The sequence below is a fragment of the Cricetulus griseus genome, chromosome 3 (assembly GCF_003668045.3).
Source record: "Cricetulus griseus strain 17A/GY chromosome 3, alternate assembly CriGri-PICRH-1.0, whole genome shotgun sequence".
In the NCBI taxonomy this organism is placed as follows: domain Eukaryota; kingdom Metazoa; phylum Chordata; class Mammalia; order Rodentia; family Cricetidae; genus Cricetulus; species Cricetulus griseus.
In genome coordinates, this window is record NC_048596.1 from 171,633,539 (window position 1) to 171,659,119 (window position 25,581).

The 25,581-nt window shown below is 42.2% G+C and overlaps 1 protein-coding gene across 3 annotated transcripts in view; it reads right to left on the reverse strand.

Annotated features, from left to right (window-relative positions):
- Positions 1-422: 422 nt before the first annotated feature.
- The window catches only part of Csnk2a2 (casein kinase 2 alpha 2), a 40,907-nt gene continuing 15,748 nt past the window's right edge, over positions 423-25,581 (reverse strand). Inside the window, exons 4-12 of one of the 3 annotated variants that reach the window (XM_027405706.1) lie at positions 25,326-25,376; positions 16,905-16,964; positions 12,327-12,410; positions 11,511-11,621; positions 10,890-10,991; positions 10,139-10,239; positions 8,693-8,841; positions 6,254-6,347; positions 423-871 (exon numbers count right to left, since the gene is read on the reverse strand). In XM_027405706.1, coding sequence (XP_027261507.1) covers positions 6,271-6,347; positions 8,693-8,841; positions 10,139-10,239; positions 10,890-10,991; positions 11,511-11,621; positions 12,327-12,410; positions 16,905-16,964; positions 25,326-25,376 — 735 coding nt within the window. In that variant the 3' untranslated portion in view covers positions 423-871; positions 6,254-6,270. Of the gene's footprint in view, positions 872-4,400; positions 6,348-8,692; positions 8,842-10,138; positions 10,240-10,889; positions 10,992-11,510; positions 11,622-12,326; positions 12,411-16,904; positions 16,965-25,325; positions 25,377-25,581 lie in introns of those variants that run through there. The other 2 variants (XM_035442602.1, XM_027405707.2) reach the window with 2 other exon arrangements.

Below are 25,581 nucleotides of genomic sequence, written 5' to 3' on the forward strand. Positions count from 1 at the left end.
CTTCCCTCCCACTGGATAGCAGATTCAACCTGCCTCCAGGATTGAAGTATTTCTTCAGAAGGGAGTGAGTGTGACTAAGTGACAGAGTAAGATATTGAGGCATGAGCAAAGAAACAGCAAAGGGTAGCTTACAGCATCGTCCTGAAGTTATCTTGGGGGCATTTAAACCCTTCAATACTGAGCCACTGCTTGTTTGGAAGAAGCAAGGGTGAACAGGTGATGGGGATGTGTCAAGCTAAGGAATGCCCGGCTCCCCCTCCTATATGATGACCCAGGCTGTTCATTCCATTCTACCTGACACATGCCATCCTGGCCCTGCTTCCCTCTAGTTAGAGCCTGGCACGAGTATGCTGGTCATTCAGTCCTCTTTGGCCACAGGTCTTGGTCAATGGCCCCTTCCATACTGAAAACTCTCCATCCACTTCTTTTAAAACGTTTTATTCAATAATATATACTTTTAAAATAATAATATGTAACTGCCCATCATGCCATACACTGCCCCCATCCCATCTGTGGAGTCTGTGGTCAGCTAGTCCTTGGGATTTGCTGGAGCAACAGGCAGCCATGGGACAGGTCAAGGGCACAGGGAGCAACAGTAACCAACAACCATTTTTGCATACCCTTCACATTTCCCATGCTTTCTGGGTCGGGAGGAAGTCAACAGGAAGCCAAAGGCATGTGAACCTTTTACATTCGGAAGTGAGGTCTGATTTACGGTGGTGGGCTGCCCTTCAGGTGGTCTAGTTCGTGCTCGCCAAGCCTGCCACCATTTTGTGTCTGCTCTCAGGACGTGATCTCGCTACGCACGCGTTAAGACGTTTGATTTGGTTCTTGTTCTGCTTATGGAAAAGTATGAGGAACCGCAACAGACCTGGGGAGAGATGGGAGGAGGGGAAAGAGGGCATTAATCAATCTGAGTCAGAGTGAGAGGCAGACCACCTGGGACAGGGCTGGGGATGGGGCGCAAGCTTGTCTTCTCCACGCCACTTGATGGGACACTGGCTGTATGAGCACAGGCCTTGAAGTGTCTGTCCTCTTCCTGCTCTTTGACCCCAACAGAGGCAGCCATCAGCCTGCCTTCTGGATAGGAACTCTGTCCACATCATACCACAATCTTGCCCTGTACTTCAAGTTCAGGTGCTGATGGAAATGCCTTGTGACCTCATCCTGCAAGTCAGACAATAGGTCCAGCTCCAGGGGCTCAGACCTGACACACTCACTGATTGAGGGCATCTTGAGTCTAAGAATCTGATGACTTGGTATTCACTCAGGGAAAGGGTCAAATCCACTGGTCGTTGAAGGGCAGCAGGCATGCTCAAATTATTTTCAGCCTGCCTCTGCGAACAGGTAGCTGTCTGGCATGGCCTCCTTCCATACCCATCATGGTAAAGTAGGTGACTGACAGGCCAGTGACTAGATTCTAGAGAAAATGAGGAAAACACTTGGCATCCAGTAAGCTGTGGAAACTTCCCTGGGGGAAAGGGTTCTTTCTACTGCTTACAGATGAGAAAAGCTGCTCAGGTATGCTAAGAATTACATTTCATCCAAGGTCTTTAGCTGTTGTCCAGGGTCCAATCCAGAAGGACCGGTGAGGGATAAAAGCACATGCATGCAAGACCCCTACCATCAGCCAAATGATGGCACAGGCCTACATTCCCCGTGTGTGCTGCAAGGAATAGTGGGGAGAGATTTTCACAAATGGCCAAGCCTGGGTCCCTAAAGTCATGTAATAAAACAAGCCAGTTCCGAAAAGCAGCGGTCTTAAGTGATGCCATTCAGAAACAGGTAGAGAACAAATCCACCACGACACTCCAGTCTCACTCCTAAAGAAGTCTTCACACCAAAGTGATGGCCTCAGCCACCACATACGTCTTCAAAGATCGAAGTTTATGCCGGTGGCACTCCCCACTCCCTGGGCCAGGACAGGAAATGCAAACAAGCTAAGGTCCCCAGCAACTCTTTGTCTCCTAGCTGGGAAAGTCAGGCATTCTTGCCATGGCCGCCCATGTCAGTCATCCAGGCTACATCGTGGAACTGGGTCTGTAGTGTTCATTTGGAAAGGATCACAACACAGGCAATGTTGTTTTCCTGCAAACAGAAGGCTCGTTGGTTCTTGAAGATTATCCAAGCTTGCCTCTGGATTTCAAGATTTCTGTCCCAAACTTAGTCACCATTTACAGCAAGAAGAGCCAGCAAGTGAAAAACTTAAATTTATTGATTCAAAGGTTTTTTTTTTTTTTTTAAATCCCCAATACATGCAGTTCAGGGTTAAGTGTCACATTTGTAGCACATTGTTGAGTATTGACACAAAAATATGCATCTGCTGCATAATCCAACCTTGCCAGCGTCTACAACAAAGACACCCACCCAGCACAAAAGCAAGTGCTCCTGGCCACCTCCCTCCCCCATCATCTGCATGCTGGGACTTACCACAGGACAGTCAGTTTTAATTTATTAAAATCCCTGACAAACTCAGGTTCTTGTGTGCTCACAAGATCTGCTTGCTTTTGCTTTCAGAAGGGCTAGCATTCTGCAACCACCTCTCCCCAGCTCTTACCCATTAACTCACATTAAGAGCTCCAGAGACTGCCCTTCCCTGTACATATCTTGGATTCTAAACTGGCATTAAAGGAAACAGATAACTGATTCCTACATTTATCTCAATGCACATAGAAACTCTTCCCATTGTTCCTGTCCTCAAGCTCTGCCGACACAGCAGCATGCTCCCAGAGAACCTAGGTTGTTTCCCTGAGTAGGCACAGACCCTGAGGACCTTGGCAACTATCTCTCAAGGGCCAGTGGACCCAAGCCAAGGGCAGTGTCTTCAAGCACATTTGTGACAGGAGCTTAGTGTCCCCTAGTTTCATTTTCTTATTGGAACCTTTTCTTTCACCTGCCCCTCTCCAGCCACCTTCTCTAAGTCTCCAGGACTCCCAGTTCCTTTCTCTCTGCAGTCAGCCTGAGAATACTTTCCCTTCCCCAAAAGGAGCCATGTGCCCTAAGCCAGGTGGGCACGAGCATGTTAAGGGAAGGCCCACAAGGAAGTCTAGCTGGGTACTCTACTCCATAGCAAGCCTCAGTAACACATGCTCAAATTACAAAGGCAATGGCTTCTATTGCAGCCACCCACAACAGGGGCAGGAGCAGGGTCAGCTGACTGGAGAACAAACTGTCACCAACACACTTCTTAGTTAGCATTCTCAGCATGGCTCAGCCCAGGCAACTGTGAGGTCATGCTCCTTGTGGATACCAAGGAGACACTGATCTGGAGTCAGCCCTGGGGCCTCAGCTCAGCACACCAGGTGCCCGTTCTTGAACACAGGCAGTACCTGAGATGACAGTGCAACACTACCCTGTTCCCCACTATAGGTTTGTGGGTTGTGTTTTATTTTTTTGCTTTTCATTAGGAAATAATTAAGTCCTTGTCATAGGCACTTTTAACTTGTAATAAGGTAATGAAGCAAACAAATGGAAATTACTGAGATGAGTATAAGAAGTATGTATATTCATTGTAAAGGATACCGAGTGGGTCAATTTACCAGGTTAGTCTGTATATAAGACTAGACTCCTCTCTCTCTCTCTCCCTCTCTCTCTCTCTCTCAACTCCTCCCTCTCTCTCTCTCTCTCTCTCTCTCACACACACACACACACACACACACACACACACACACACACACACACACACACACACACACGTGCGCGCACACCCTTTAAAACTCTCCAAACCCAGATAAAATATCCAGGGGCTGTACCCAAGATAGATTTGGAGACAGGTAAAATGTCTACTAGATTCACTGTAACTTGGTAAAGACCAGCCCAGGCAGAGTCCACATCCAGAGGGAGCAAGCATGAAGTCCAAAGAATGCTCCAGAGCTAAGGCAGAAGAGAGGTAAAATACAGGCACTGCTTATTACAAAGGACATGCCCTGCTGAGTTTTCACTCAAGGACCTCTCTCCTAGAGCATGCCAAAGGGGAGAGTCAGGGGAACATGGCCAACTTTTCTCCCAGAAGTTTTTACTATCTCTGGAGGACCCAGGGCAGAGAGGTGGGGTCACTGCTCAATTGAGACCCCCCACCTCAACAGGCTCTTGAACAACTTAAAAGACAGAGAAGAAACATGGGTGATCAAGGAGATGAGGTTAGAAAACAGGAAAGACATATGGTGATGACACATCCCATGACAACCAAGGGCACATGAGAAGGCCCATGGTAACTCCCAACACTTGAGGTTTGCTACTTGACATGCTAACACAGGGTCAGTAGCATCCATGTCATGTTTCCGATTCTCAGGAAGAACAAAAGTAAACATCAATCTACAGAAGGTGAGATGAAAGGAGGCAGGGTCTGCATGAAAACCTTAACTAGATGTCAAAGTTCTGGCTTTATAAAGGGTCTTAAAGAAGATTTTTAAAACTTTATTTATTGTGTGTGTGTTTACATGCCACAGTGCACGTGTGGAAAGAGGACAACTCATGGGAGTAGGCTCTCTCCTCACCATGTAGATTTTGGGAACTGAATTCTTTGCAGCAAATGCCTTTACCTGCCATGTCACTGGCCCAAGATCTTACTTTTTAACTTATGAACTGAACTCCATACTATCAAGAAGAGTTACATTTGTCTTTTACGTTCACACAGACCAAACGACAAAATAGAATCTGCATTTAGAGATGGACCTGCTACCAATACCAATACAAGTTTATTGGAATTTGGAATGTAAACAGATGTTTCAAACAAACAATCTAACCTTATAAAAATGTATGGCATTATTAAATAGTTAATGAAGAAACCCTAAGTGTGATGTGGTAGATACCCCAAGCATGTTAGGTCCCCAAAGCTGATGCATGGCTCTGCAGCCAAGGAGAAGGGACTAGCTGGCAAACCATGTCAGTGACCAGTCCCCCAAATGAAATCAGCTCTATAAAAAACAAAAACAAAAAACCCCAAACAAAATCTAGCTCTCTGCTAACATGAAGGTTAGCACATAGCTGTGACACTTGCTCCAGGAGCCCCCTTCCTCTCCCAGGCCCTGGCCATCTCTCTCCAGCCAGCTGCAGGAGTCACAGGACAGCCTTGCCCACAAGCTATCGTCTGCATGTCAGATACTTCTTTGCCATTACACTCATGTATGACCTATTAGAGCTGTAAATGCCCATCACCCTGATTGTAGCCAGACCTGTTTGTCACGGGGTGAAAAAGAGGGAAGATGGTAGGTGTGCCTTTTGCATATGTGAGATCTTTCCTGAATACATTCTAATAGAACACTTCCCTCCCTCTTTGACCTGCCGGAAGACTAACGTTCCAGCTGCAGCTATGGCTGTGAACAAAAATAAGTCTTTGTTTTAGGGTGGTACATTGAAGTAGGTGCCCACACAAAGATGTGCTGAGAAATGGTGAAGTTTTCCTTATGGGGGGTGGCGCTAAAAAAAAAAAAAAAAAGAGAGAAAAAAGAAAAAGGAAAAAAGAAAAGAAAAAGCAACAAGATTCAATAGTTAGGCAAATCAATAAAGGTGAGCCCCAAGTTATGCACACAGCATGAAACTTCTAATGAACCTGGGACCTGTTCATGGCATCTCAAGATTTACAGTGCCATCTTCCGACACTAAAGAGGATGTGGTGAGAGTGACTGCAGTTTGCTTCCAAATGAATATACTTAGAAGAAAACTGCAAGAATGAGGTACATTTCCTGGAGAGCTCATGTCATAAAAAAATACATAACACATGAATTTGTAAAAGAGCTTAAAAAAAATACTGTCACTGTTTTAATCTTTTTTTTCTTTTCTTTTTTCTTTTCTTTTTCTTTTTTTTTTTTTTTTTTTTGTAAATGAGGCTGGTGTGTCAGAATAGACTGCTGACTTGCTAAAACTTGAGCCTGAATTCTCACAGAAGAAAACCAGACACCACAATGGAATAGATAGGAAGTCAGATATTCAGAGCTTGTTGACCGAACGGGTTAATTCAACAGTGGTATCCTGTTAAACGCAGGTACGTGTACAACAACTCCGAGCTTCTCATCTCCCATGCATTCCAAAGGGAGAGTCCCCTCAGATCCTGAACTATGTGCACTGCCACACTGTACAGCGCAGCTCCCTGCAGACTAGTACTGGGGAGTTTCTTGCTTTTGACAGGCTTTAGGTCTTTACTCTTCTTTGCCTTTAGAAGGAATGATTAGAATTTCTTTTTATCACACTGCAGTTTCCTTCAAGTTTTTGTTTGGTTGGTTGGTTTTATTGGCAAGCATCAGTGCCGCATTACCGTCGATTCCCCAGGCTTCATCGTGCTGCGCTGAGGCCACTGGAAAGCACGGTGTTCTCTGCACAAGGCTGGGACTGCTCCTTCACCACAGGGTCTGCAAGAGAGGAGGAGCACAGGTCTCCATGTCAGCACCAGCACTGAGGGTGTAGTGGGAATGCCATGGCTAACCTGCCTTTCCTCTTCTATATGCACCAAGACAGACACTTACATGGAACTCAGGCCACACAAGAACCAGGCACCAAGACATGACCAGGAAAGAACTCCTTTTCTTTTTGCCCTCAAGGCAGGGAATAGAACCCAGTCTCACACATGCTAGGCAATCAACTAAGTCACATCCTCAACTCCTTCTGAAAATTTTTTTTGTTGCTCAGACTAGCACTGAACTCTCATTCTTCTTTAGCCTTAGCCTCCAGCATAGGCCAGGGTGGCCCTCATGCCCACTGAGGAATTATATAGAGTTGATTTTTTTCTACTTCCTTAGAATACAGACCCTACTGCTAAAAAGCAGAGACCCCAACTCACCACTGTTCAAAATTCACAATATTTCTGGTGATTTCTGAGTACCAACATCATACCTAGCATGTCATAAACAAGGGTGAATAAAAAAGCCATTGACAACTGGGAGGTGGTGGCGCAGGCCTTTAGTTCCAGCACTTGGGAGGCAGAGGCAGGCGGATCTACAAGAACTAGTTTCAGGACAGCCTCCGAAGCCATAGAGAAACCCTGTCTGGGACACGCCCCCCCCCCAAGAAAAAAGAAAACAAACAAACAAAACCCCAGCCATTTTAAGCAGCAGTGAAATATGGAGTTTATTTAGGGAAGTAAACAAACAATGATTATCTAAAATATCTATCAGGTTGTTTTTATTATTATTCCTGAGGCAGGGCCTAACTATATACCTTAGATGGTCTTAAATTTGCAATCCTTACACATTTGCCTCATGAGTTTACACCAGTACTGCTTTTTATTTTGGTTTTGTTTGTTTGCTAGCTTGCTTGCTTGTTTTTTGAGACAGGGTTTCTCTGTGTAGCCTAGGCTATCATGGAACTCACTCTGTAGTTCAGGCTGGACAATTTGAACTCAGGGATCCACTTGCCTCTGCCTTCCCAATCCTGGAATTAAAGGTATGCATCACCACCGCCTGGCTATTTTGTTTGTTTGTTTGTTGTTGTTGTTGTTTTTAAGATACAGTCTTACTATGTATCCCAAGCTGGCCTTAGACTCACAAAGATCTGACTAACTTTGCCTCTGAGTACTTGGTTTAAAGGAGTGGACCACCACTCAGGGCAACACCAATATCCTAAAGTGGCCTATCTTGAAGGATAAAAGCAGCTTTCTGTGTTGGAAATTAGAAAGCAAACAATGGAATGTCAGCTGTTTAGGGTCCAGAAGGCTAAATGAGAAGACCCTTTACATTTTTTTGTTGCCTTAAACTTCTGCCTAAAGTTTAAGATCATGGCAATAAGTCCTTCCTATCTGTTAATATTACTGGGAATTAGTAAACTCCAAAGGAAAAAGTGGTCAAACAACAGACAAAAACTTTAAGGAACAGAAATGAAGATAAGTCACATTCAACTTCTTCCATGACTAGACTAAGCCACCCTCTTCTGTCAATGACAAGGGTGATGTGTCTAGGAGACTTTCAGTGGGAAGAACACTACATGGACCCAAAACACAAGCAAGTGCAGAAGGAACACATATGCTCCGAGAGATGTCACAGGTCAGAATCCAGCTGCCATACCTGCTACCTGCTTACCTGCAATTCCTCTTGCTTACATGTTGCTTCCTTTAGAATCACATTAAAAAAGCAATGATCTTACTACTTTGTTTTGTTTTTCAAGACAGGGTTTCTCTGTGTAGCCCTGGCTGTCCCGGAACTCACTCTGTAGACCAGTCTGGCCTCAAAATCACAGAGATCTGCCTGCCTCTGCCTCCTGAGTGCTGGGATTAAAGGTGTGTGCTGCCACCACCACCCGACCTGATCTTACTACTTTTAACTAAATATTATTATTATTATTATTATTATTATTATTATTATTAATTGGTTCAAATTAGAAACAAGCTTGTTTCATATGTCAATCCCTTCTCCCTTTCCCTCACCCCCATCCCTCCTCCTCCACCCCCCCTAAATTTTTTTTAAAAGAGAAAAAATAATCTTTGATTAGGTTTTTGCACTTGAAAAAAAAATCTTAGATACCTTTCAGTATACAAGCCCAGGGTGATGACAGTGGGTTATACAGCCTGGCCTCAGAGGTACTACTAACATTGAACAGCAAACACCTTCGAGAACTAATCAAATCACCCATAAAATGGCCTCAGTGGTCCAGTAAAATGAATAAAATTTAAAGCCAAATTCCTAGGCTGATCTAAATCCAAATACCTAGTTTTCTGTCTGACCCCAAAGATAAAGGTGACATCTTTTGCCATTTAATAACTCACAGAAGTACGGGTGCTCCATGGCCTCTTTGGCAGTCAGTCTCTGTTGATGGTCGTACCGCAGGAGCTTGTCAAGAAGATCTAGGGCCTCAGGACTGACAAGGTGTCTGTTTTCACTATGGATAAAGTTTTCCCAGCGCTTCCGTGAATGTCTAAAAAACAAAAACAAACAAAGTGAATATTAGTATTCTGAGACTAAACAACCAGATAAACCCTCCTTTAATAGACATAACATAAACAAACCCTTAGAATACTGCACTTCGTGCAACAGCTGAAGCTCATTCTTATCGGTGCCCACTTCAAATGGGCTAGTATACACACACTGTCACCCACAGTTATAACCATGACATAAAACTGCTCAATTATTAGATGAGCAGAATCTATTGAAAATATCTATATCTGAGGGAGAATTGTTCAATCTTTCTGGATTACTCTTATGCCTGTCTTTTAATCAACCGTGAGTAAGGCCTGGCGGTGACTAAGTGATGCACTGGTCAGTAGATATATTTAGAAGGTTGGCTTTAGAAACAAGCAATTTCATAAAATAATGCCTGAAGACCACTAGCCAAACATTTACTTTTAACACACTGCACTGAGGCTGGACATGGTGGCACACACCTATAATTGAGCACTCAGGTTGAGGCCAGGAGGCTACACAGCAAACAAATAAGACCATCCCCACCCCAAAATACCTAAGTCACGAAACTAGGTACTGTACCTGAAAATTTAGCATGCCTTAATATTTATTATAAAACTTCAGAAAATAAGCTATTCACTTATTTGAAGAAGCCTCGTTTTCTAAGATTTGCCATCAAAATAAGCATATGCAGGGCTAGGGAGATGGCTCAGTAGTTAAGAGCACTGGCTGCTTTCCCAGTGAACCCAGGTTCAGTTCCCAGCACCCACATGGTAGCTATTAACTATCTGTAACTCTACTTCCAGAGGACCCCTTTTCTGGCTAAGCATACACACACAGTACATTATGTGCACACAGGTAAAACAGGCTTACATATAAAACAAGAAGAAATAATTTCTTTTGAAAAAGCACAAGCTTTGACCAAATAAACATTTTTTCTATAACATTATGACTTTATTTTCCATTTGCTTCCACAGGATCAAACTCTTGATTCTCCTGCTGCAGCCTCCCAAGTGTTGTGATTAGAAACATGCATATCTACACAAGGCTTATTTTCCATTTTCTACTGATAAATAGGAGTCGTACCATTTGGGAGGCCAAGGCAGGTAGATCCCGGTGAGTTCAAAACTAGCCCTGATCTACATAGCCACTGAGACCCTGGTTCATTCAATAAATAAGTAAATAAATATCAATATTGAAGTTAGAAAAGGGAAACTGGATGTTGTCTAACTTTACCACTTCTGAAGTAGAGCAAAGTGCTTCCTTCTTTCCTTTCTCCTTCTCTCCCTCCCTCCCTCTCCTTTCTTACTTACTGTCCCAAGATATCATTGAAGTGTGGATCTAGGTCTATGTGGTACTTCTTCAGATATCCATACAGCTCATCTGTCCCCAGAACCTTGGCAATTCGAACAAGCTGAAACACAGAACAAAACTGACCCAACCACCAAGCACAGTGCTTTCTGTGAGCTTTTGTGGACACTGTGCTAGGCCTGGGAATCAGGAAATCCCATGCCACTCAAATCCCAAATGACTTAACAGAGACCCGAGTCTAGGATAAACAGAGACTTAAGAACACAACACTCACATGAATGCAAGTTTCTAAACTGCTTTAAAAAAAAAAAAAAAAATTATTATGTATATAGTGTTCAGCCTGCATATATCCCTGCAGGCCAGAAGAGGGCACCAGATCTCATAACCGATGGTTGTGAGCCACCATGTGGTTGCTGGAAATTGAACTCAGGACCTCTGGAAGATCAGTCAGTGCTCTTAACCTCTGAGCCATCTCTCCAGCCCCCTAAACTGCTTTTAAAGGGTTGATATAACTTAGATGCTAACATCTTTGGGGACACTGATCAAATAACTATAATGTGATTTTGTTAGATAAAGAAGTGCCTTACTTCTTAGACCCATCTTGAAAGTTCACTAGGCAGCATTGTCTGTCTCGGCATGCTTGGGGCCCTCATGCTCACTCATACAATTCTGAACAATCCTTTAGCTTACACAGTCCCCAGAGGCTATTTCCCTAACATTCATGACAAACAAGCAAGGGATGAATCTGCTCACCTGGTCATAGTTGTCCTGCCCATGGAAGAATGGCTCCTTTCGGAATATCATGCTCGCTAACATGCAGCCCAAGCTCCACATGTCTAAGCTGTAATCATACATCTGAATGCAGGAAGGATGATCCATCAGTCAAGGATAGTTAGACACTCATTGATTAAGTTTCTCATATCCATCTGACCTCTAGCTCTGACTTTTGACATCTGACCTCTAGCTCTGACTTTTGAGAGAGCCTTATACACATTAGGCAAACATCTACTACTAAGTTCCATCCTCAGCCTCTCTGCAATTACTCTGTAACTAAGTCACCGCACCCCGCCACCCCAAAAAGCCACCAAAAGACTCAGCTGGTAAAGGCTGTCAAGCCTACTAAACTAAGTTTAGTAACAAGAACCAATATGGTGGAGAGAACAAACACCTGCAAGTTGTCTTCCGACCTTCCCACATGGGCTGTGGCACATATACATACATGCATAAAAATAATTAATTTTTTAATGTTGCTGAGTAAAACCTTTAGAGTAGAATAACTGGGTTTTGAATGCATCCAAAGTGACCACACAGCAACCAGGAAAATTCCTAAGGAAATATAAAAATAGCTCTGCGCAGCTTCACTAATAAGTTCACCTGATAGTCCACAAGGAGCTCTGGTCCCTTGAAGTACCTCGAGGCCACTCGAACATTGTACTCCTGGGCAGGATGATAGAACTCCGCCAGACCCCAATCAATCAGTCGGAGCTATGAGAAAGACAAAGACCCAACAGAATGGGTAAGGTGCACTTTGAGATGCCATTGCCTATGACGAGGCCACACTGCATCTCTACAACAGGTATTCGGCCACACACAGTGTACCCAGGAAAAAGTTTACTTCAGAAACTGCAGATGAGGTCATTTATGGAGCACAGTACTTGGAATATATCTGAGTTTTTTCCCTTTTAAGTTATACTGTTTTTTTTTTTTTTTTTTTAATTTTTTTCTGGTCTCCATGCTACTTACATGTGGAACACATGCCCCCACCATTCATAGCTCTTAACATAAGCTCCAGGCACTAATGAAGGGCTTACGTGTGTGACCACGTAAGTCACACCCTTAGAGTGCTGCTCTAGTTGGTCACTAAGCTAACCCTGTCTATGACAACCAGAGTTGGAAACACCCAAGTGTATTTTTTTTAGGGCTAGTCTGACTGGTCTAATGCTCACGAAGAATCAAAGCAGAGACCACTGATGTAGTTTCTTCCTGAGGCCCTTTGAACACTAAAACCAAAATAAAACTAGTGACCAAAGTCAAGGTCTCTGTGTACTTCCTGGAGACTAGAGAAGTCAAAGTAATGCAGTCTACTTAAGAAATCAGTGTGGTCTACATACACCACAATGCTATTGGACAATGTTTAGGTTTTTCCTAAACCTTCAGCAAAGATTTGGTGCTGCCTGGCTGGATTGGTACCTTTTTTTGTTGGTGATCTATCATGACATTGTGAGGTTTCACATCCCTGTGCATGATTCCCTTGCTGTGGCAGTAATCCAGAGCCTAGTAGGTAAGAAAGCACAGAGAAAAGTAAGCAAACCCTCTACCACCCACAACGCAAACACATTTTTATTATTTGTGACACTTTAACTTGAACAGTCTCAAAAAAGGACAGCTTACTGCCTTTAAGGAGAGAAACAAAAAGATGCTCTCCGTGGACACTACAGCTGGCAGCCAGTGGAAAGGGGGCTGTCAATGATCATGCTGAAGGTTGCTTTAAAAAGAAGGGATGAGAGGCCAGAGTGTGGGACCTCAGAATCCATGTGGGCATGAAGAATGACACCTTAACGTATCTTAAAACAAGGCACACTTATGCTATGTGGGCTATGAGTTTTCCAGATAAGAAGCATTTACATTTTCCGTAAACATAAAACCTGAGCCAGCATTTAAGAATTATCATTACTATTCTAAAAGAGAAAACTACTTCCTGTAATAGAATCAAAAGGCTTTGTGGTGTTAAAAGCCAATGATCTTTAGTAAACTGACAGCTGTATAACCAAGTCACCATGTTTCAGAGCTTTTCAGCACCTTCACAGTTTCCTGGAGTTTGAGATAATGCCCACGCCAAGCTTCTTGAAGCCACTGGTGGATCGGGTATCTGTTCTAGAGATTTCTTCCTACCAGACATTCCTAATGCTACAGTACTTTGTTCACCTTTCTCACTGAGCTTATTTAATTTTGAGACTGAATCATTTATGAACTTACTAGTTTACTGACTTGGGTTGTTTCTACTTCTGGCTGTTGAGAACAATGCTGCAATGAATAACCATGTGTAAGATTTTTTTGGGAGTATGCAAACTGTGTGTAAGTTTTTTTAGGGGCAGAAGTGCCTTGTTGTATGTTAGCTTTACAATTTCTAAGGAACTGCCTGTTTTCTCAAGTCCAACACACAATGGTTCCAGTCTTTCCACATTCTCAACAACACTTGGCACTGTTCTTTTGTTTTTTCAAGACTGGGTTTCTCTATGTAACTCACTCTATAGACCAGGCTGGCTCTGACTTACAGAGATCTGCCTGCCTCTTCCTCCTAAGTGCTGGGATTAAAGGTATCCATCACCTTGAGACGGGGTTTCTCTGTCTAACTTTGGAGCCTGTCCTGGAACTTGCTCTGTAAACCAGGCTGACGTCGAACTCACCTGCCTCTGCCTCTCACGTGCTGGGATTAAAGTCAAGCACCACCACTTCCTGTCACTGTTCCTTTTTTAATTACAGCTATTTAGGTACGTTAACGTGGTATCTCATGTGTTTCTGATTTGTATTTCCTTATTAGTGATGAAGCAAATTATCATTACATGTTTATTGATCATTCTATATTTATATTGCCTTTGAAGAAATGTCTCAATTAATAAGCCCTTTTCCTTTTGATTGTTACACAGATCAGTCAGGCTGCCCTCTCTCTGCACACAGATGACCTCAAAGTTGATATCCTGCCTCAGACTCCTGAGTGTTGGGATTGAAGGCATGCTCACTATATCCAGATTTTTTTTTTTTTTTTAAATCTAATACACTCCCTGACACCATCCAAACACTCACAGCTCTTAAGTCTTCTTTTCCATACATATCATGGGCCATCTTTGTGAACCCCAAAGTTAGACCTTTGGCTTAAAGAGCACTGGAAAGCTTCAAGAGGCCAGAAAATTCCTCATGTAGGGCTATCCTGCATTAAAGAATGTTCAACAGAACTTCTACTTAGTCTAGGTGTCAGCTGTGCCACTCAAGCTGTTAACAGCCAAAAATAATTCTAGATACCCAGTACCACTTGGTTGGGGAGCAGTGGCAGACCAAGGGCACTGTACCTGGCATCTTTATGCTGGAGGTGTATTTAAACAGGATGATCAGCACACCAAAAATATGCTCCCTGCAGACTTAGGTGACTTTCTAGGTGAGGGCTTACCCTCTCTGAGGAGGGGATGGGAGGTGGGGTGGGGGAAGCAGGAGGAGAAGAGGGAGGGAGAACTGGGATTGGAACATTTAAAGTTCCCTAATCTGTAGCAACAGTAACAGACAGTGTTTGGTGCTTTTAATTTGAATTTGGAAAGTGGGCAATACAAAACCTGGGGACAGAGGTGACTTAAGAGCACTTTCTGGACATCCATAATTTCTCCACCAGCCTTGTCCATCATTTTTTGTAGCAAACAGTGGCAATCTATAGCTGTGGTGTATAGTAGAGTAGCCACCAGCTATGCAAGATCACTGAGCACTTGGCATGTGACTAGTATCGCATGGACAGAATAGAATTCTTAAGTTTTGTTTAAATGCCTACCATGGATCTAAGGACACTTGGCTGAAGGCTTACACATATAAAGTCTAATATCACGGAAACTCAAGATTTATTTTACAACAGCTGTAGCCAAGACTCCAATGTGCTGTTGTGCTTTCTTTCAACTGGTATTGTTTAAGCAGCATTTCATAACTCCCACCCAAATCCCATCTCGACAGTTTTCTTATGAAACTAGGGTCCATGAGGGCATATTCCCCTGAATCTGATCACATAAAGCCTGGGGGGTGGGGGTGGTCACTGAACAGTCACACAGCCTTCACCTTATTTTCCTCTACACTGGCTGTGAAGTTAAATATTTCCTGGTTCCTGCTTCTATCCTTTTCTAAAAGGGAAAATGTTGATTTCTGCTATTTTACCTAGTCTTTGTCAAAGATCTAATCCAGATAATACTTCCAGGATGTGAAAAACACACAGAAGGCTGGGGGCAAAAAGGTAGCAGTGATTAATTCTTGGCCGCATTCACTGGCCAGACACCCTGTTGGGGCTCCTAACAGGCCTTTAAATTCTGAGGAGACTTCAGTCTTAAAAATCTGCTACAGTTTCTGAGCATTCATTAGCAGGGAGAGCTAGAGTGCTGCTATCACCAGACAAAAGCACGGCCCCCAGCACCAAGGACAGATGTGCTAGGTTCTGTTGTTATCTAGCTGGTGCTGGCCAAAATCTACAAAACCTGAATATTGACTTGTGAGCACTTGTGAGCAACGGACAGTGGCTCTCAAGGGTGCATGTGTGGGGCTTTCTGGGAGGACCTTTAGGAAATACAGTTTGCTGTTTGTAATACTGCAAACCTCTTCCTATTGGATTTCTAGTCTGGAGAAGACACAGATAAGGTGGACCAGGTCAAGCTCTTATCAACAAAAACCAAGCTCAATAGACATGGCGTGAATTCCAAGCCCACCACTTTGGCTCCAGCAACAGGCATATCATTCAAGTACAATTCTAAGGAAAAGCATTCATTTTACTGGGCCAGTTCTTCAAACTTCCACTCCTGAAGTCCAGCCTTATTTCAACCTGGTATTTTGTTCAAGCAATGTTTCAGTTCCCACACAAACCCAACCTTGGAAATTTTCTTAATTGAGATCAACAACCCCTAACCCGTACCCCCAAGTTTTTGCAATATCGTTATTTATTTATTATTAATTATTATTTTTGTAGACAGAGGTTTCACTTTGTAGCTCTGGCTGGCCTGGAACCCACTATGTAGACTAGACTTGTCTTGTACTCAAGAGACCCACCTACCTCCACCTCTATCTCCCCAGTGGTAGGATTAAAGTCACATACCACCATGCCTGGACAAGCCTGTATTTATAATGCACTTCTAGGGAAAGGGAAGTTCATAGTTCTCACTAAGTTCTTAGTGATTCATTACCCTAAAAGATACATGTAGCATTTTCAGAATGCTTTACAAGTGCATCACCTACACAAATGAAAACATTCCTCTGTCAATTAATAATGCTTCTTCTTTTTTTTTTTTTCTTTACAGTACTTGGTATTTTTAAGTCATTTAGAAGGTCCACACATCACTTCTCCCAGATTAAGGGCTAGTCAGCGCTTGGTGTGAGGGATAGATAAAACGGATGTTAAGACAGTTTGGGGAAAATGACTGTCAATTCTGTACCCTCTTCATGACTTTTCCATCAAGAAACAATGACCATTTTATACCTTTTTAAGTCAAGGCTGGCCATAGGATTGACTCTGGTCAAACCAGCAAGGCCAGGTTGAAGTGCTTAACTTTGAGGTCTCCATTCTTATGCTACTTGAAAGACCAGGACCTCAACTTTCCAGCAATGCCAGCCTACATCACAAATACATGAATGAGGCCAACCCAGACCATTTTGTCTCGGTCAGGCAGACTTGAATCTAAAAAAATGTTACCAGGCTAACTCATGAGATTATTAGCAATAAAAAGCCATTTTATTTAAGTTTAATGTGACTTTCTACACAGAAGACTAGGATTCATTAACTGTCAAAGAAAAAATTCAACTGCCAACAAGAGCCACAGGGAGTTCTGAGCTTGGCTAGTCTTCTAAGTTTTTGTTTTTTTAATTCTATAAGGTCTCACAACAGAATTCTCATCAGAAGTCTCACTAGATTCTCTGGGTACCAGGAAATACTCTGCTTGAATCTGCTTGAATTCTTTTAAAAAATTTCTTAAAGGAATAAGCCTTGGGGTGGGGTGGGGGTGGGGAGAAGCACCACCTACAAATGCTACTTACTTTAAGTAGTTCATACATATAAAACCGGATATCAAAGTCAGTCAGGATCTGGTAGAGTTGCTGAAACAGATTTCAGAGAACAGAAAGTCAATTTAGTCTGTATTTGCTATTCTAAACTCTGGCCTTCCTCTGCAAACTTAGTTACAACAGACACCCACAACTTCACTGCCTGACCTGGAATGGCAAAGATGAATAGTCAGCATCCCACCTTCAGTAGAGAGGGGAAAAGTTAACACTTCAGCCAACTTGATCTTTGCTACTTACTTTTCCACAATTCTAATAACCATAGCCACACTGCTGTGAAGTCTAGTTGTCTCCATCAAGCTAAGTCCACCCAGCACATAGCACCTGGAGAATTTCCTCAGCTGATGTGGACTGGTATTAGGGGAATGAAATGGTTTGTAAAGGAACAGGAAAGTGAGGGACATTTGGAGATGCCCTCTGTTCCCTACCAAACAATTCCTGGCTGAAAAAGATTTCACAGGCAATAACAGACATTTTTTTAAAATGGAATAAGGCATTAAAAAATAAAAAGGTGCCAGGCGGTGGTGGTGCACACCTTTAATCTCAGAACTTGGGAGGCAGAGGCAGGTAGATCTCTGTGAGTTTGAGGCCAGTCTTGTCTACAGAGTGAGTTCCAGGACAGGCTCCAAAACCACAGAGAAACCCTGTCTCAAAAAAATAAAAAACCCACAAATAAATTAAAAAAGGGGGGACGGGGCAGCAGTGTCAAAGAGACCAAAAGACAAGCTAATACACTCATGGAAACTTTCATTACTCATAATCCAGAGATCCACCTCATGGAGTTCTGAAATAAATTTCAATTTCTTGGAGCAGAGTATCAGAGTACCACAAGCAAAGTTAGACATTGTTGTTCATAGAAAATTTCAAGTAAATCTTTCCCTGTCAATCTAGGCAACCCTTTCTATAAACAAAGTTAATTGAAAAGACTTTAAACTTTCCCTCTATTAGAAAAGAGAATCACACATCACAGGGATGCGCCAAGGAGCAAAGATTGGCTACATTGGGTTTCTCTGTGTAGCTTTATAGATCAGGCTGGCCTACACTGTGATTCTATAAGAGGAAAATAAAATCACTTATCTGAATACATGACAAAGAAACTAATAAAAAGCACAGGTGTAGAGGAAGAGGCCACTCCTCCCTTCCCCCTTTAGGGAAGAGTAACTTGCCTTTCCAGTTTAGTGGGACTGTATAGCTCTATCAACCTCAGACAGCTGCTGGCTCAGGCCCATAAGCTGTGGAGCTGCTGAGTTGCTAGGGTCTCACCCCTGGGCTGGGGATAAGCCGTGGGGGGTGGGGTGGGGTAGCTGAGCTGTCCTCACACTTACTCACCATTTCTACCCTCGTAGCTTCAGCTTCCTAAGAACCAAACCCCAGGTTTCTGTTCCCAGCCCTGTGCTTCAAGACAAGTTTCTTATCGAGTACTTGGTCACAACTGGCAACCAGAATATTCAGGTCTAGGCTTTGATACCAACTTGGATACAAGAGAGATCAACTGCACAGGCTGTACTAAACTGAACCATCAGGTCAATAAATAGCCCAGAAAAGAGAAAAGATCAAATTCTCAAACCCTCAGAATGCTAGGATTTTTTTTTTTTTTTTAACTTCTAGAAAACCAATATGGGCTATTTTATTTGAACTTTTATCTGTAAAAGGTTTTCCTTTTGTATCATGTACTATATCAATCATCCTGTAAAGGGCCTACAGTATAAAAATAAATGTCCTTGGCCTGTCAACAAAGTACTTCTGACTATTCCAACCAGAACCAATTTTACTGAACATGAAGGACATTACCTACACAACAGCGCGTGGCTGGCCACCACTCAGCCTGACCTCCTTTTTCTTGGTGTTCATGGTGGGTAAGACTAAACTATATCTGGACCAAGTAACCTCATGGGCTTATGATTAAGGCCTCTCCAGGGGCTAATCTGGCTTCCTCTAATAGTTGTTGCTCCAATCTCCACTGCAGGCTTCAGGAATCACCTTCTCTGAAGATACCAACACGTATCTGTTCCTCCATTGTCCCTTCCAGTGCTCCTCTCCAAACCATCCCATCAGCTTTCTATACAGAAATAGGGGTCTCTCCTTTCTTTGAACTCTAGGCTATGCTCTCCCTCCAGGGCAGTGATCCTCAAATTTCCTAATGCTGAAACCCTTTTATATACAGTTCATGTTGTGGTGACCCCCAACCATAAAATTATTCTGTTGCTACTTCATATCTGTAATTTTGCTACTGTTACGAATAGTAATATAAATATCTGATATGGGACCCCAGAGGGGTCCTAACCCACAGTTTGAGAACCACTGCTCTAAGGTGTTCACAGAGTGAGACTCTCAGTGGTCCTAGAATTAGCACCATGTACTGGCAGTGATCTGGAGTTCTGAAGGTAAAACCTCACTGTGTCAACATGAACCTGCTGCCTGCCTGAGTAGCTGGCTATATACATATGAGGGAAACAGCTGCCCTCAGCTGATGGCCACTACTGTGTTAATTCAGAATCTCTGAACTCTCCCCACCTTCCAAAGCATCATGAACTCACTGCACAGCTATACCCTACACCCATTTTCTCCATCAAACTCTCAAACTCAAGCCCTCATATAGCAGGGTAGCATGCCTAGCTTCTCCACTTGCTTTTATAATGCTCACCAGTTAGTGGAACAAAACAAAACCTATCTTCCATGAGAACTACCAGAGTTCATGTGAAATTAGAAAGAGAAAGTTCCTAAGAACCACACTTTCCCCCCAGCTATATAGAGAATATTATTAACCAAGCAACTGCAGAATGTGGCAGGAAGTAAGCTTTGCTCACATTTGCATAAGAGACTTATCAAAAACATACCAAGCTATGTTTCCCAGAAGATTATGGGCTCACAAGTAAAGGCACTTGCTACCACACCCAACGACCTGAGTTAGATCCCTAGAGCCCACATGATACAAAAAGGAACTGACTCCCACAAGTCTGATTTACACACACACACAGACACACAGACAAATAAAATGAAATAAAAAAAGGGTTATGAAGGTAGTAAGGAAGAAACCACTTACCTATTCCAGTTCAGCTGCAAAGCCTCAAATACACTGGTGTTTCCCTAGAAATCAGTTTTACTACAGGAGTAAACTAAGGAGCCTGGTTGAATATGTCTCTGACTTTTAAAAATAAACCTTGCAACATCTGAAGAGGAAAATGGCAGACAATGCAACTTGATAATCAGGCTTTAGGTCTGTGCAAAGTCAGACACCCAAGGAATGGCCACAGTGGGCCCCAAAGAGTTGGGGGCAGGGCAGTGCATCATAGCCAGTCAGATCCCATACACAGTCTTTGCCTCAATGGCTACAATTCAAGAGGACTTCATTTCCAATGGACTATGACCCAGTACACAAGAGCACAGGTATGAGAACAGAGTGAGCATACACAGTTCAGACTACATGAAAAAAATCTCAGGGCCCAAATGGAGGAAGACCAAAAAGGAGGGAATATAAAGTAAAAGACAGGTGTTATTTCATGTTGTAGTCACCAATTTAGATACTGCTAACATGTAACCTTCAAGACAGACCCCCCCCCCCAAAAAAAAACTTTTTGGAAATTTAGAGAACTAGAACACATTTTTAATCTAGTAAATAAACTTTACAATCTGAAAATGTCACAAGTCTTAAGAAAATGGTTAATGACCCCTAAATGTAGTCTACTGGTTCCTCTAATGAGGAAACCATCCAGTCTGTAAGCCCCACAGGACAAGCTAGCACAGAGCCACTACTCAAATGTATCAAGGTGAACCTACCACTTTCTCAGGAATGAAGCTCAATTAAGTCTTACCAATATTTAATGTTAAAATTTGGTAACTGACATGTCTGAACAGAATGCCTTTTCCTTTAGACTTGTTCTGAGACATGGTCTTCCTATGAGCTCAAGCTGACCCAGAACTCACTATGTAATCCAGGTTGGCCTTAAACGTAGATACAATCCTCCTATCTTGGTCTCCCAAGCACTGAGTTTACAGGTGTATGTCACCATATCTCATTTTCACTTGAGACACTTTCCAGCTAAGGAGTCTGCTGTTAAGTGGTCTCTCTGAGAGACAATCCTCCCCACTTTTCTTTAAGTTTTGTCTTTTTAAGGGCCACCATGTTTCTTCTACTGTTTAACTTTGACATAAAGAAAACAATCAGTGGTTTTAAAGGGGAACTGACCAAACTAGCACCTCTCCCATGAAGTGAAACACTAGGGGAAATGATTAAAGAACTAAGCATCATGGTTTAAAACATGACCCACTTTAGAATTACAAAGCAAACATCAACAGACTCCAAATAACCAGCACTATACAGGCTGGGTGTCTGCAGTGCTTGGGATCAAAAGTATTTGTTTGCTTGCTTGTTTTTTTGAGACAGGGTTTCTCTGTGTAGTCCTTGCTGTCCTGGTACTCGCTCTATAGACCAGGCTCTCCTTGAACTCAAGAGACCTGCCTGCTTCTGCCTCTTGAGTGCTGGGATTAAAGGTGTTTCTAGTATCAGGCATTTTCCAGCTTTTAGAATATTTGCATAAGCATAATAGTATCTTGGTGACGGGATCCAACATAAAATTCATTTATGGTTTTGTTTTGGGGTATTCAGGGATTTAAAAAAAAAATAGGGTCTCATGTAGCCCAGGTTGACCTCAAATTCCAAATCCTTCAGCTTCTGCCTTCTGAGGACTAGTATTAAATGCCCCAGTCACATCTGGACAAATCCAAAATCCATTTGTGTTTCATATGTTTCAAACTTTTTTTTGAGACAGGATCTTACTACGTAGCTCTGGATGGCTTCAAACTCAGAGATCCACCTGTCTCTACTCGGCAAGTGGTGAGATTAAGGGCATGTACCACCATATTCAGTTCATCCAATATTTTAAATAGTTCTGATCATGAAACAAAACTTTCTTGGTGTGCTTCCCACTTTCTACATTGTGGGGGTGATAATGATACTGTGAAGCACTTCATATCTGTGATTTTTAAACCAGGGATGCACAACCTGGATAGATCATATTTTAAGTACAATCAAATTAGGAGTCAACAATAAAGGACTTTTTGAAAAGCCCAGTTGATCTTAAACTATATACTCACAAACATAGTTCTAAAAGACATTATGGGGACAATAGTTACTGAGAAAGTTCTGAAAAAGGCCACGATAGTAGATGGATTACAGTGTAAATAACTAAACTTCTTGGGTACTGCAGCTAACGTAGGAAAATACTCAGGTTCCATTAACAGCACATTCAAGAACCAAGTACGATAATGTCCAACTAACTCCAAGATGACTTAGCAAAAAGATAAAGCTAACAATGGGAGGGAAGGACAGATTTAACAGTAAGGGCATCAAATCACTGACTGGCCAATCAACAAGTGGATAGTTGGCCACTGTGCAGAAAATCTGGGAAAAAAAATCCCCAAACTACAAGTTAAAAATGTGCATTTCTAGTTCAAAAACCTTCATCTAACATTAACAAATAAGAATTTAGGAGGACAGCTGCCTAGATTACACTTATACTTTTAGTGACTACAATGAGGAAAATCTGCCTAAACTTATTTATAAATGTAATATAACCTAGATACCAAAATGAGATATCTGCATTATGAAGGGGAATATAATATACAGATCCATATTGATTATCAATTGGTTCCCCCTCCCCTCCAAAAAATCACCAAACAATGTGTGACCACTGCGCTGCTGCTTTTATTTTGTTGTGTAGTACTAGTGATGGAACCTAAGGACCTATGTACACTAGGGACACATCAGTGCCACTTCAAGCCACAACATAAGCCAGTCACTGCCGTCTCACCCTGACATTCAACCAGGACAAACTTTGGATAATACCTTAAAGCCAGTTATTATTGCACTTCATACTAAAAGAGAAAAAGATGAACAGAAAAACCAAACCTTCCCATTCAGGCAGACACAGAACAAAATAAAAAATCCTTAAGGACATAAAGACCAACAGATTGCCCATTTGTGACCTGTCATCCAATCTAGGAGAAAAACTAATTATCCAAATGCCATCATTCACCATTCCAAAACACACATGCTACCTGATATTTAGTGTTCTTTTAGGGTGACCAAAATAGCATGGTTCAGTATTCAAAGGGGATCCCCACCGTCTGCTTCATCTGGAGGTCCTCTAAAGTACAGCAGTTACAGACCTGGGAGGGATCAACTCTAGAACTGGAGTGAAAGAGACAACACTCATGGATGTAACGGACTCAAAAAGCTGAAAAGTCAGCCCTAAGTCCACAGCTTTAAACTAAGAAGCACAGAAAGGCCAGATATGGACAGAGCCAGTCTGAGAGAGAGCAAACAGCAAGCTGGAAACAGCTGCATAGCACTCAACTAGAGATCCCAATTGCTGAGTGTGTTCTCAAGACAGGGGCCTTCCTGTCTTGAGGACATTCCACCAACAGGAGCAGTAACTTAACAGAGCCAAACAACAAAATGGTGAAGAAAAACAGATAAAAGGCATGGAGAGAAAATGCAATCATCTCTATGAGAAAATAGATGATATTACATAAAACACAAGCGAATAGGACACTATTTTTAAAAATTCAGAGACCAAAACAGACTTCTAAAATACAAAGTCTAACATTTGAATTATATTCTAGACGTGGGAACAAGAAAGGGGCGAGAAATCAAAGAATGCTGACACTATGGAAGCCATGAGCTTTCAGATGGAAAAGGCCCAGCAAGAATACATAACAAAGGATGAAAGGAGCCCACAGGAAGGCACACATCTGATGATCATTCAGAAGACTAAGAATGAAGAGAAATTCCTAAACACTTCCAGAAAATGAAAAGAAAAATTTGTTGATCAAACAGGAGGGGCTCTAGTGCTGACAATGGAACAAATGCTTTGAAACTGAGGAAATCATGAATTCCAACACAGAATTATACCCCACTGAAGACATAAGTGAGGCTAAAAGATGGTCTCAAATATCCCAAGTCTCAAAAACTACGGATTTCCACAATCCCTTTGAAAGCACCCATTAGAGCATCCATGTCTTCAGAACACCTCCTTTAAGGGTTTCCCAGGATGTCAGAATTCCTGTCAACTCCCCACAGAAGCCTGATACAGCACCTGGCAGATACCACCTTTGAGAAACACAAAATGCTGAAGCCACACTGATTTTACCTGTAAGGGAGTTATAATAACAAAGCAGTTGTTACATACAGGAAAGGCTGTATTAGATATAAAATTTACTACTCATTTTAAGTAAATGCATCTTTTTCCCTTAGATACCCTTAAGAGAGATTCCCTAAGAAAATTACATGTGCAAATAAGGACTCCTTGCCAGAGAGTTGTAATCACCCTCAAGTCCTTTCATACCCCTGGAAATCACATCATTATTTTGTTTTCAAATGGTGTTCTAAAAAAGGTTTTCTTTTTGCACACCTTAACATTAGAAACCTACTAGTAGGTTCATGTTTTTAGTTAAAATTAAGCAAATCCATAAGCACATGGCTGCTTATTTCTGTAATCCCAGCACTCAGGGGACTGAGGCAGAAAGGCAAACCTGGGATAGACTATCTCTCAAATATCAGACAATGTTTAAAACATTCTTTTAAAAGAATGCTTCAGTTGGGAACATTGGCAGACACTTGTAATCTCAGTACTTAGGAGTCTGAAGTAGGAGGATAAAGCCTGAGGCCAATCTGAGTTAAATGAGAAACTATCTTAAAAAACTTCAGTGTATAGCTGGGCAGTGGTGACATACAACTTTAATCCCAGCACTGAGGAGACAGGGGCAGGCAGATCTCTGCGTTCAAAGCCAGCCTGGTCTAGAGAATTCCAGGACAGTCAAGGATACACAAAGAAACCCTGTCTCTTAAAAACCAAACCAAACATACACATAAAAAACTTCAGTATATAAAATAGTATATCCTCATAAAAAAGATAATGTAAGAACCCCAGGACAGGGTTCTTTGACAACAGGGACTCGAAGTAGGCTTTTGATATCAACTGCTTTGGACACTGAATGTATGAACACATTTAGCAGCTTCAATCTAATGACTCCTATCACAGAAGTTCTGTATCCACTTATCTTTTCCTCTTAGTAGTGGTAGATCTCATGAAAATCAAAGTTAATATCCACTAAAACTGTGCTGCATAAAACAGGTGCTACAGATGAGGCATTACATCTCCTATTACAGATGAGAGGACCCCACAGTCCTCTCAAGCAGCTAACTTGAGAAAGCAAGTCAAAGGCAATGAGTAAAACTCTTCCAAATTCAAGAACCCAAAACATGATCTGTGCCATCATTTGGGATCAAAGCTGCTATCTAACTTACCCTGACTGCTTTGATTTGAAGTTCAAGCAGTATCCACTCCACCCCCTCCCACTCCCCTTAAACCCCATGCCAGAAAGAAGCATACACACCTTAAAATCTGTATTATTGATATATTCAAATACCAAAGCTGGTGTCTTTGACTGAAAGAGAGAGAGAGAACAGTGATTCTTTTTAGATACTCAGACAGTAATAAGGTAATTTGTAATGGCCCACCCTCAAACCTCACAGATGAAAAAGAGGATTCCCTCATAGGGACAGCCTGGGTTGTTTTTTTCCCCCTAGATTTGTTATTTATTTATGTGTTTTGTGTGCATATGTATGTTTTCATCTCTAGAGCTGGAGTAC